The sequence below is a fragment of the Chiloscyllium plagiosum genome, chromosome 8 (assembly GCF_004010195.1).
Source record: "Chiloscyllium plagiosum isolate BGI_BamShark_2017 chromosome 8, ASM401019v2, whole genome shotgun sequence".
Lineage (NCBI taxonomy): Eukaryota > Metazoa > Chordata > Chondrichthyes > Orectolobiformes > Hemiscylliidae > Chiloscyllium > Chiloscyllium plagiosum.
This window is the reverse complement of record NC_057717.1, coordinates 105,965,877-105,976,622: the sequence shown is the minus strand read 5'-3', so window position 1 is coordinate 105,976,622 and position 10,746 is coordinate 105,965,877. Positions and strand designations below refer to the sequence as shown.

The 10,746-nt window shown below is 43.1% G+C and overlaps 1 protein-coding gene across 2 annotated transcripts in view; it reads left to right on the top strand.

The window, feature by feature from the left end:
* LOC122552303 (myosin-13-like) overlaps nt 1-9,509 on the top strand; it is a 25,387-nt gene extending 15,878 nt beyond the window's left edge. The window contains exons 9-13 of one of the 2 annotated variants that reach the window (XM_043695031.1): nt 239-315; nt 1,264-1,337; nt 1,792-1,877; nt 3,222-3,289; nt 8,814-9,509. In XM_043695031.1, coding sequence (XP_043550966.1) covers nt 239-315; nt 1,264-1,337; nt 1,792-1,877; nt 3,222-3,289; nt 8,814-8,828 — 320 coding nt within the window. In that variant the 3' untranslated portion in view covers nt 8,829-9,509. The remainder of the gene's footprint in view (nt 1-238; nt 316-1,263; nt 1,338-1,791; nt 1,878-3,221; nt 3,290-8,813) is intronic. The other variant, XM_043695032.1, reaches the window with a different exon arrangement.
* The last annotated feature ends 1,237 nt before the right edge of the window (nt 9,510-10,746 follow it).

Genomic DNA, 10,746 nt, shown 5'->3' with positions numbered 1-10,746 from the left:
TGTTCATTTGTGCATCATTCTGTGGCAGCTCAGTCTGATGTAAGGGACAATGGATATACTAAGCAAAGGGCAGGAAAAGTAATGAAAGCAAATCTCCTCACTGTTCCCACTCGTCCCCTCCCATGCTCCCTACCCAGGTGACCATTCACTTGTGTTAATGATGGGTGATTCACAGAAAACCAAGACTGGGAATAAAGTGAAAGTGCATTCAATATTTGTCACTCTTATTTGGTTGCAGCTATTCAAGAGGATGATCTGTTGAGCAGTTTGACAGATTGCAAAATACTCAGACAAAATCAGAAGAAATATAATCAGGTATAGCCATGTGAAAAGTACTGTGCCGTTCAGTCTGTTTTAAATAAAGTTATCTCCAGTTTATTAACTGTTGCACCATGTGTACCTTAGAGATCAAGTTCGTAGCACCTTCATGTTCTTACTGCAGTTTTATAAAGTTGTTTCATCTGGCTTGTTGCTGGTTTTAATACTGACATGTCCAGCAACACATTTCAGCTACTGACATGTCCGCTCCTTGTCCATCCTCCACTGAAGTGTCCCCTCCTTGTCCATCCGTTTCCAAGCACCAGTGCTGCACTGGGCTCTGTAGGAGATGGCTTTTGGAGAACTGTAAACCTGACTCCTAGCCTGATCAGTACCTATTCTAATTAAAACCACTGATTTCTGTTAGCCATACCTCTTACCTCAGTTAAGAGATCTTGCTCCATCCATTTACGCAGGGAGTTTTCTTGACTTAGCATTCCCAGTTTACTTCTGTCCATTTGGGAGGATCCATTAGACATGCAGTCACACAACTGTGGATCTCGGCGGGGGGGGCTTCACTGAGCAGTGCAGTTTATGACAAACACATTGAGAAAAGGATTTAAACTACAAGGCCAAGCATGAAACAAATAAATTACCAGTAACTTTATACATGGATATCTGAGGCATATGATGGAGGTACTGGAATCTGAGTGGGAGTCCTGTCCAGGACACCCAGATCACTCATTTGTAGACAATTACCTGTAAAAGTGCACAATGTTTCCTAATCTCAGATGTGTGAACCTTGCCTGATATTGTTCTTGAGCCAAGGACACAAACTGCCTGCAGAATCCCCATCACTGTTACTGTCTTACTCAGCATACAGTAGGAAGGCAATGCACTGTATGATGGAGCCAAAGCAAATACCAATGACAGCTATGCTGTTGGGTTTTATGGCTGGCTTCAGTATTTCAGAGTAATCTCTTGTGCTCTTTCCCCTCAATACAGATTCTAGAGAGACTAATACAGAGATGCAGACAAGTACAATCACTGGATCCTGAACAGGAATTGAAAGACATTAAGTAGGTGGCACAGAAAGTGATTGTAAGGTAGAGAACAAGAGAGTGGTTGAGATGTTGAGGGAATAGTGCATTTAACATTACACAATCGGGGGTAAGACTGATCCATACCAGAGCAGCAAGAATGCTCTAACAGTAATCGGTCAGTGTGTCCCTTGGACTCAGCCAGGGTTTTGATTTCTGCTTGTGGTTGCTTTCCCGTGACCTGTGCAGGAACAAGAGGAGAGGGTTAGGCTTGGCTGTGATGTTCTGCCAGCTGTCACTCATCATCTCGGCTCATACCGAATGTCCTCTTGGTGCAAAACCAGCAGAAAGCAGCAGTCCTCGGGTTAGAGATTGTGCAGAGTGGGAAATGGGAACATCCCAAAGAAAATGAACAGGATGTTTGGAGTGAGAATGAGAATTGCCTTACTTGAGCTTGTAATCATTTATGTTCCCCACTTGTATTTCCACACAGATTAGCAATGATTGATATGCAGGAGCAGATTCAGAACCTTTGTTATTCCAACAAACAAAACAATACCATTGCCAGAATTAAGAGAGGTCAGTTGAACAGTATTAATTCTATGCTTTTTTTAAAAAATTGTATCCAACTTGCGATTTATCTGATTAGAAACAGAAGTTAACACAACACCTAAACTCTCATACAATATTTTTATAGTCACAAACAATTAGATTTGAAGCCTAGGTTGAGGGCTTCCTAATTCTAATTCCCATTCTTAGAGATCAAGTTCGTAGCACCTTCATGTTCTTACTGCAGTTTTATAAAGTTGTTTCATCTGGCTTGTTGCTGGTTTTAATACTGACATGTCCGCTCCTTGTCCATCCTCCACTAAAGTGTCCCCTCCTTGTCCATCCGTTTCCAAGCACCAGTGCTGCACTGGGCTCTGTAGGAGATGGCTTTTGGAGAACTGTAAACCTGACTCCTAGCCTGATCAGTACCTATTCTAATTAAAACCACTGATTTCTGTTAGCCATACCTCTTACCTCAGTTAAGAGATCTTGCTCCATCCATTTACGCAGGGAGTAATGCACTAATGCACTAATACCGAAAAGAACTATCCCTGACTAATGCACTAATACTGCAAAGAACTGAGAGTGTAGATGACCATCTCCTCTGCGGCCCAGTGTGGGAGGATAAAGACTCATTCCAAACAGAAACTTTTCCAGTGTTGACACTAGCAAGGAGTTGGGATCTCGGTGTACCCTATGCTTGGCACTAACTCACTTCTGGTCATCAGTGAGAGAGCTCACAAAAGATGGAAGTCACCATCCTTATGAATACTCAGTGGGAATTATAACTTATCATGTGATTGTCTAGGTGGACATTGAAATTTGTGGAACAGTTGCCAGTTTTTCTCAGCTGACTGGGAATGATAAAGTTCAGTGTTGGTACTGAGCCGTGTGTAGCAGGAGAACCGAAGGTTTCAGCCTTGGATTGTGAGGAATGCAGAGCTGCTGACCTGATTGAGTCATCAGGAATGCCGAACATTCATGTCTGTACTAATTTATATCAACTTCCTGCTCAATAATCTGAGAGTTAGTTACAAAGCATATAAGGACAGTGATATTTTGCCCTAAGGTTTGGTCAAGTTAATAGTGTTTAATGGCAGTCATCAGTAACTTGAGTCAATTAGTCACCTGTCCTTTCCATGATTTGGAGATGCCGGTGTTGGACTGGGGTGTACAAAGTTAAAAATCACACAACACCAGGTTATAGTCCAACAGGTTTAATTGGAAGCACACTAGCTTTCGGAGCGACGCTCCTTCATCAGGTGATAGTGGACGGCTCGATCGTAACACAGTCCTTTCCAGACTGTAGTCTCTAATCAACAGGATAAGTATAGCAGCACCATTACTGATGGAACTTCCTTTCTCTTTAAACAGGCCAAAGTATTGAGTGCACCAGGAAAGAGCTGATGGTGAAACATATGTCCAATGCCTCAGATTCTGATGTGAGTTTTACATTCACTGACTCCATGTGTCCAACCTCTGGCCGGTTCCCTCTGCTCCACTGTCTCCCCGTCTCTTACTACAAGTGGGGCGCCAGTACTGGCCTCAACGTGAATGTCCACAGATCAAAGTAACAGGACAGATAACATGGTCAAGGCAGCAAACAGGATCTTTCACAGCCTCAACTAACAATCACAGTAATCAGGCTATAGCTCAGGGCTAGTGTACTGCATTAGAGGAAGAATGGTGATCACACCAGAGACAGTACAGGAGAGATTCAGGAGATTGTTAGTTCTGAGGAAAAGATTGGATTGGCCCAGGTTATCTTCTTTGAAATAGAAGACAGATTTATTTGAAAGTATAACATTATGGAGGATCTGTTACATTTGCAGAGAGGCATGGATTTAAAGCAGAGGGACTAGAGACTTGAGAAATTATTTTAATTCAGGGAGTACTAAAGGCTGGAACTCACTGTGTGAAAGGGAGGCGGAGACAAAAACCAGAATTACTTTTTTAAAAACTGGGAATGAAATACAGACCAGAAATTGGAAGGTGGGATTAGGCTGGTTTTTGTTTTGGTTAGCACAGGTAAAATGGCCAAATGGATTTCTTCTGGGCTGTTAGGCTGTCTTGTTGTCTCGTGGTGCACAGGTGTTAGCAGCCACCACACTCCTCCACAAGAAGCTGATTTGCCTGTTGTAGGAGACAAGGAAGGAAGGATCTCATTAAATTGGAGAGGGTTCAGAAAAGATTTACCGGGATGTGGAGGGTTTGACTCATAAGAAGAGGCTGGATAGGCTGGAATGTAGGAGGTTGAAGGGTGACCTTGTACAGCTTTATAAAAGCATGAGGGGCATAGATAAGGTGATTGGAAAAGGTCTTTTACCTAGGCTGGAGCTAGGTAAAAGAGGGTATTTTTTAAGGTGAAAGGAAAAGATTTAAAAGGGACCTGAGGAACATCTTTTTCACACAGAGGATGGTTCGTATGTGGAATGACTTGCCAGGGGAAGTGATAGATGTAGGTACAGTTACAACATTTATATACATTTACATAAGTTCGTGAATAAGAAATTAGGGTAATCATAGAATCCCTACAGTGTGGAAACAGGCAGTTTTGCTGATTGAGTCCATGCTAACCCACCCCACTACCCTATCCCTATAACCTTGCATTTCTCATGGTTAACCATTGAGCCTGGACATTCCTGGACTATGGAAGGAAACTGGAACACCCAGAGGAAATCCACACAGACAGTGGGAGAATGTACAAGCTCCATACAAATATTCTCCCAAGGGTGGAATTGAACCTGGGTCCCTGGTGCTGTGAGGCAGCTGTGCTGCCCCATTGGGCTTGGGAGAAATTTTTTGAACAGAAAATGGAGAGCTTCATTCTGCATCTAAAGTGATATCTACCTCATGATGGGTTGTTATAATTGAGGATCACTACAGTGATGTTGTTACATTTATCCTGAGTTCGATATTTATACTGGTGTTGAATCTCCATTCCCCACTATACTGTTACAGAAGTTGAACTGTGGTACTGGTTCAAGCCTCGATCATCTCTTTACTCGGACAGGTGATTCTCATGAACAGTCCTTCCATGACTGTGATAATCCTTTCTCCCTGGTGGATGGGCAGGTTAACGCTGTTTGATGGGAGAGTTATCATGGGCTGCAAGAACCTGTACCATAATGAGGGAGGGCACCTACAGCCACTATCCTGCTGGATATCATGCCAGGATTCTGAACCAATGCTTCAGTCTCTCATTGCCTGGATTATCTTAATAACTCACTGAGCAAAAAGATAGAGGTGGGAATTAGACCAGTCAGCTGAAAGCTGTGTTAGAATTCTAAAATAACTTTGTATTTATAAAGCAAGCCTCACAGACCACATTAGGGAACTGGAACTGGATGAATATTTGGGAGGCTGAGCAGGTAACAGAGACGAGTTATAGGGAGGCCATCACACAAATTACAGGATAAAGATAGCTGGGTAACTGTCAGGAAAGGGAAAGGGACCCCCTGGGGTCGTTTCCTCACCAATAAGTATACCCTTTTGTTAAAAATCACACAGCACCATTGGGAGGGCTTAAATAGATTGGCAGAAGGATGACAACTGGAGTTATGGATCAGAGGATGGAGTACATAGTGAACAGCAGATACAGTGTGCAGGAAGTCTATGAGGAGGGATAGGCACTTCAGAGGGCAAAAGGCTGAAGTGTGTCTATTGGAATGCAAGAAGTGTCAGGAATAAGGGTGATGAACCCAGAGTGTACCACCCCAACACACACAAAAGAAGTTGCATCAAGACACTATTCAAAAGGGCCACAACACACTGCAGTACACCAGAACTGCAAAAAGAGGAAGAAGAACACCGAGACAATGTATTCGCCAAAAACGGATACCCGCGAAATTTCATCAACAGATGCCTAAGGGAAAGACAACAGAATGAGGACATAAACAGGAAGACAGCTAACGATTCGCATCCATGAACACGAAGTAGCCACGAAACGACACGACCAGTTCGCCTTAGTAGACGCACAGGCAGATGACAAACAACATGCGTTCGACTGGGACAACATTACTATTATAGGACAAGCCAAACAGAGAACAGCCAGGGAATTCCTAGAGGCATGGCACTCATCCACAGATTCAATCAATAAGCACATCGACCTGGACCCAATATACCAGCCACCGCAGCGGACAGCTGGAACTGACAACCGGAAGCGGCGGGTACAAATCACTATAAATGGCAGAGGAAACATCACAGAAGCACTTCACAGGAGGCTCCTAAGCACTGAGGATGTCACCTAGACAGGGGACGAAACGTCTGCAACACAAATTCCCAGCTCGGTTTCTATAGGTCCTCCCCAATAGCAACAGAGACATGCAGGAGCAGACTGGGAGGCAGAAATTGGAAAGGTGCAGAAGTAACAGGGCTGTTGTCATGGGTGAACTTAACTTTCCTAATATTGATTGGAACCTCCTTAATGCAAATAGTTTGGATGGAGTGGATTTTGTCAGGTGTGTCCAGGAAGGATGCCTGACTAAATATGTAGATAGGCCAACTAGAGGGGAGGCCATATTGGATTTGTTGCTTGGTAACAAACCAGGTCAGGTGTCAGATCACTCAATGGGAGAGCATTTTGGTGACAGTCACCCCATCTCCCTGACGTTACTACAGTCATGGAGAGGGATAAGAGCAGACATTATGGGAAAATATTTAATTTGGGAGGGGAATTACATTGCTATTATGCAGGAACTGGGGCACCTAAATTGGGAACAGATATTCTCAGAAATGCATGACAGAAATGTGGAGGTTGTGTAGGGAGCACTTGCTGATAATGCTGGACAGGTCTGTCCCACTGAGGCAAGGAAAGGATGGTAGGGTGAACTTTGGATGACTAGAGATGTGGAACATCAAATCAAGAGGCAGAAGGAAACTGACAAGGTTGAGGAGGCAAGGATCAAACAGGACTTGAGGGTTACAAGGTAGCCAGGAAGGAACTGAAGAATGGACTTAGGAGATCTAGAAGGGGGCATGAAAAAGCTTTAGCAAGTAGGATTAAGGAAAACCCCAAGGCATTCTACACTTACTTATGTGAGGAACAAGAAGATGGCCAGAGTGAGGGTGGGGCTAATCAGGGACAGTGGAGGGAATTAGTGTCTGGAGTCAGGGGAGGTCCTTACTTGAATACTTTACTTCAGTATTCACTAGTGGAAGGGACCTTGTCATTTCTGAGGACAGTGTGAAACTTGCTGATATGCTCGAACAGGTTGATGTTAGGAAGGAGGATGTGCTGGAAATTTTGAACATAAGGATAGATACATCCAATGTTACTACAGGAAGTTAGGGTAGAGATTGCTGTGCCTTTGGCGATGATCTTTTCGTCCTCACTGGAGTAGTACCAGATGATTAGAGAGTGGTAAATGCTATTCCCTTGTTCACGAAAGGGAATAGGGATAACTCTGGGAATTACAGACTAGTCAGTCTTGATGGGCAAATTATTGGAGGATTCTGAGAGACAGGATTTATGATTACTTGGAAAACCGTAGTTTGATTAGAGATAGTCAGCATGGCTTTGTGAGGGGCAGGTCATTTCTCAAAACCTTATTGAGTGCTTTGAGGATGGGACAAAATACATTGATGAAGAAGGGTAGAGCAGTGGATGTGGTGGTCATGGATTTTAACAAAGCATTTAATAAGGTTGCCCTGGTAGGTTCATTCAGAAAGTGAGTTGGTGTGGGATATAGGGAAACCTGTCTGTCTGGATACAGAATTGGCTGGCCCATAGAAGACAGAGATTGGTAGTAGATGGAAAGTATTTAGCCTGGTGCTCGGTGACCAGTGGTGTTCTGCAGGGATCGGTTCCGAGACCTCTGCTCTTTGTGATTTTTATAAATGACTTGGAAGGGTGAGTTGGTAAGTTTGCCGATTATATGAAGGTTGGAGGAGTTGTGAATAGTGTGGAGGGTTGTTGTAGGTTGCAATGAGACATTGACAGGATGCAGAGCTGGGCTGACAAGTGTCAGATGGAGTTCAACCTGGGAAAATGTGAAGTGATTCACTTTGGAAGGTTGAATTTGAATGCAGAATACAGGGTTAAAGGTAGGATTCTCGGCAGTGTGGAGGAACAGAGGGATCTTGGGGTCCATGTCTATCCTGAAGAAGGGCTTATGCCCGAAATGTCGATTCTCCTGTTCCCTGGATGCTGCCTGACCTGCTGCGCTTTTCCAGCAACACATTTTCAGTCCGTGTCTATAGATCCTTCAAAGCTGCCACCCAAGTCGATAGAGTTGTTAAGGTATATGGTGTGTTGATTTTCATTAGAAGGGGGATTGAGTTTAATGGAATATGGAAGATAGTACAATGAAGGGTACGTAGGTTAGTCTGATCTTAGAGTAGGATAAAAGGTCAACACACCATAGGGCCGAAGGGCCTGTACTGTACTGTACTGTTTTATGTTCTTCTAGGACTTCATGATGGTTAAGTGCTTTGTAGTGATGTGGCATTAGGAAGGTAAAGCGCTGGTCTCACCTGGTGCAGTGTAACAGCTCCACTACGTGCTGGAGTTTAACAGCTGGCTCTGTGTCTGAAAGGGAACAGCAACCAGGAAAGCATCATCGTGGAGCTGACCTAATCCCACTCACTCCCCCAGCACTAGCACTGCAATCCCAAGAGACAATCCTTTGCATGAAAGCCATAGCCCAGATCATTAACACAGGACAGCAATAATTTTAAGTGATTAAGGTCCAATCCCCACTCCAACATCACTTGCTTTGTCACCTGATTTAAGACAAGGACATTGCAAAGCAATCTGGTTCATTCTGGATTTAATCTGATACAGTTGGGGAAGTGACACTGAAACACAGCCTTGGCACTAGCCAGGCTTGTTTCTGCAGTCCATGTCCCATTCACAAACTCATGTCAATGTAGAAAGAGGGAGCTGAGAATGTAAGCATTGCTCAATCAGCCTGGAAAATTCTGATTTGACTCCTAACTAATTCCATCCTTTTATTTTCTCTTTAGACTGACACATGGTAAAAACCATCTAATAACTTCTGATATCCACTGCTGGGAATACCATCACCCAATGACCCAGCTGCCTGAACAGCATCCCAAACAGATGCAAAAGGCAGACCAGGAACCACAAGCTTTAATAAAATTAATTACATAAATCCCAAAGCACTCTTTTATTCAGTGAGATGTTAAAGGTTTTCCAAGTTTGCAGGAAGGCAGGGTTATTTCCATCAAAATGTTTGCTCAGGAGAGAGAAAGACAAAGTGCAAGCAGATTGGGAACCTTTTTTTCCCCTCTCAGTAGCCCCTGGAAATTCTCGGTAGCACAGCCCAGGGAACTTGTCCAAGTGACATCCTTTCTGAGGCAAGTATCACAACAATTGACAGCCAGTGAACCACAGAGAGAGGATTACAATAGACAGCTACCAGCTCGAGACATGAGCTAGGCAATTACCAGCAGCAACTTTGCTTTATTTCCTGATTACAACACAATCACCAGCTGAAAGCAGATCGCACTGCTCCAGCAAGCAGAGGGTACCGCTCCACTGAACTGTGTGGTACACTTCGACAACAACAGCAACCCTCACCCTCAACTCAGTTGAGGCTGCTGTTATTGTATTGGTTTTGATTGCTGATGATGATGTTTGGTACACGATCATTTACAATGGTAGGTAAACCACAGGTAATACATGTGCAGAATACTGTGAATGCTGGAAATCAAATAAAAACATAAATGGTTACAACTACACTGCAAGACAGCAGACATCTGTGGAGAGAAAAAAAAGTTAGTGTTTCTGGTATGACATTTCATTTTCTGATAATGCAGCTTGAAATCCTAGCTGATTCAGAGAAAACAAAATCTTCCTGGTCTCTATCTTGAGTAGACAACCCCTGACGCTGAGATGATGCTGTCTGGTCCTAGACCAGCCCACAAGGGGAACCAACTTCTCTACATCTACCCTGGAAGTTCCCCCAATAATTTTGTATGGATCCATAAGGTCACTCCTCACTTCCAATGAGTATACCCCAACCTACATAACCTCTTCTCTTTAGTGAATACCCCCCATATTTGAAATCTACCTATTGCTTTCTTTAGTTTTAGCAAGACCCATTTATGTACTTGATAAATGTTGCCATCTTGAAATGTTACTTCTATCCCAATCCATGCTGATATACTTATTCAAAAAGGAAATTAAGTACAAAAGGAAATTAAAATACATAACTGTACAACAGTAAGGGATGTAATAATTTTTAAAAATACATAATTTAATCAAACAGAATCCTCCGGGACTTTTCCAGATTCTAAGGATTTCTGGAAGATTTCTATCATTGCAGCTACTTTTGCTGCAGGTATTTCCTTTAATATCCTGGGAATCAACCAATCAGGTGGAGACTTCCCTTAAAGACTATTTCTCTCAAGTATAGTTACTAATGTATTTGCTCCGCTACTTTATTAACAAGTGGACCCAGCAACCATCCTTGCAGAACACAGTTGGTCACAGGCCTCCAGTCTGATAAACAACCCTCCACCACCCGTTGTCTCAGAGTCAAGCCAATTTCATATCCAAATCAGCTGGCTCTCCCAGGATCTGATGTGATCTAACTTAAATTTTATTAAATCAGTCTACCATTGCAGAACCTTGTCAAAAGGCCTTGCTAAAATCCATAGAGACAACTCTGCCCTCTATTATTTTCCTCAAAAAAAACTCAAGTTTGTAAGACATGATTTCCTACAAACAAAGTAATGTTGACTATCCGTAATTAGTCCCTACTTCTCCAAATGCATTTAAGAACAACTTATCCATCATGGATGTCAGAGGCACTGGTCTATAGTTCTCTCACTTTTCCTTGCAGTCTTTCTTAAATAAAGCTACAACATTGGTCACCCTCCAATCTTCGGCACCTTGCCTGTGGCCATCAATGATGCAAATATCTCTGCTAGG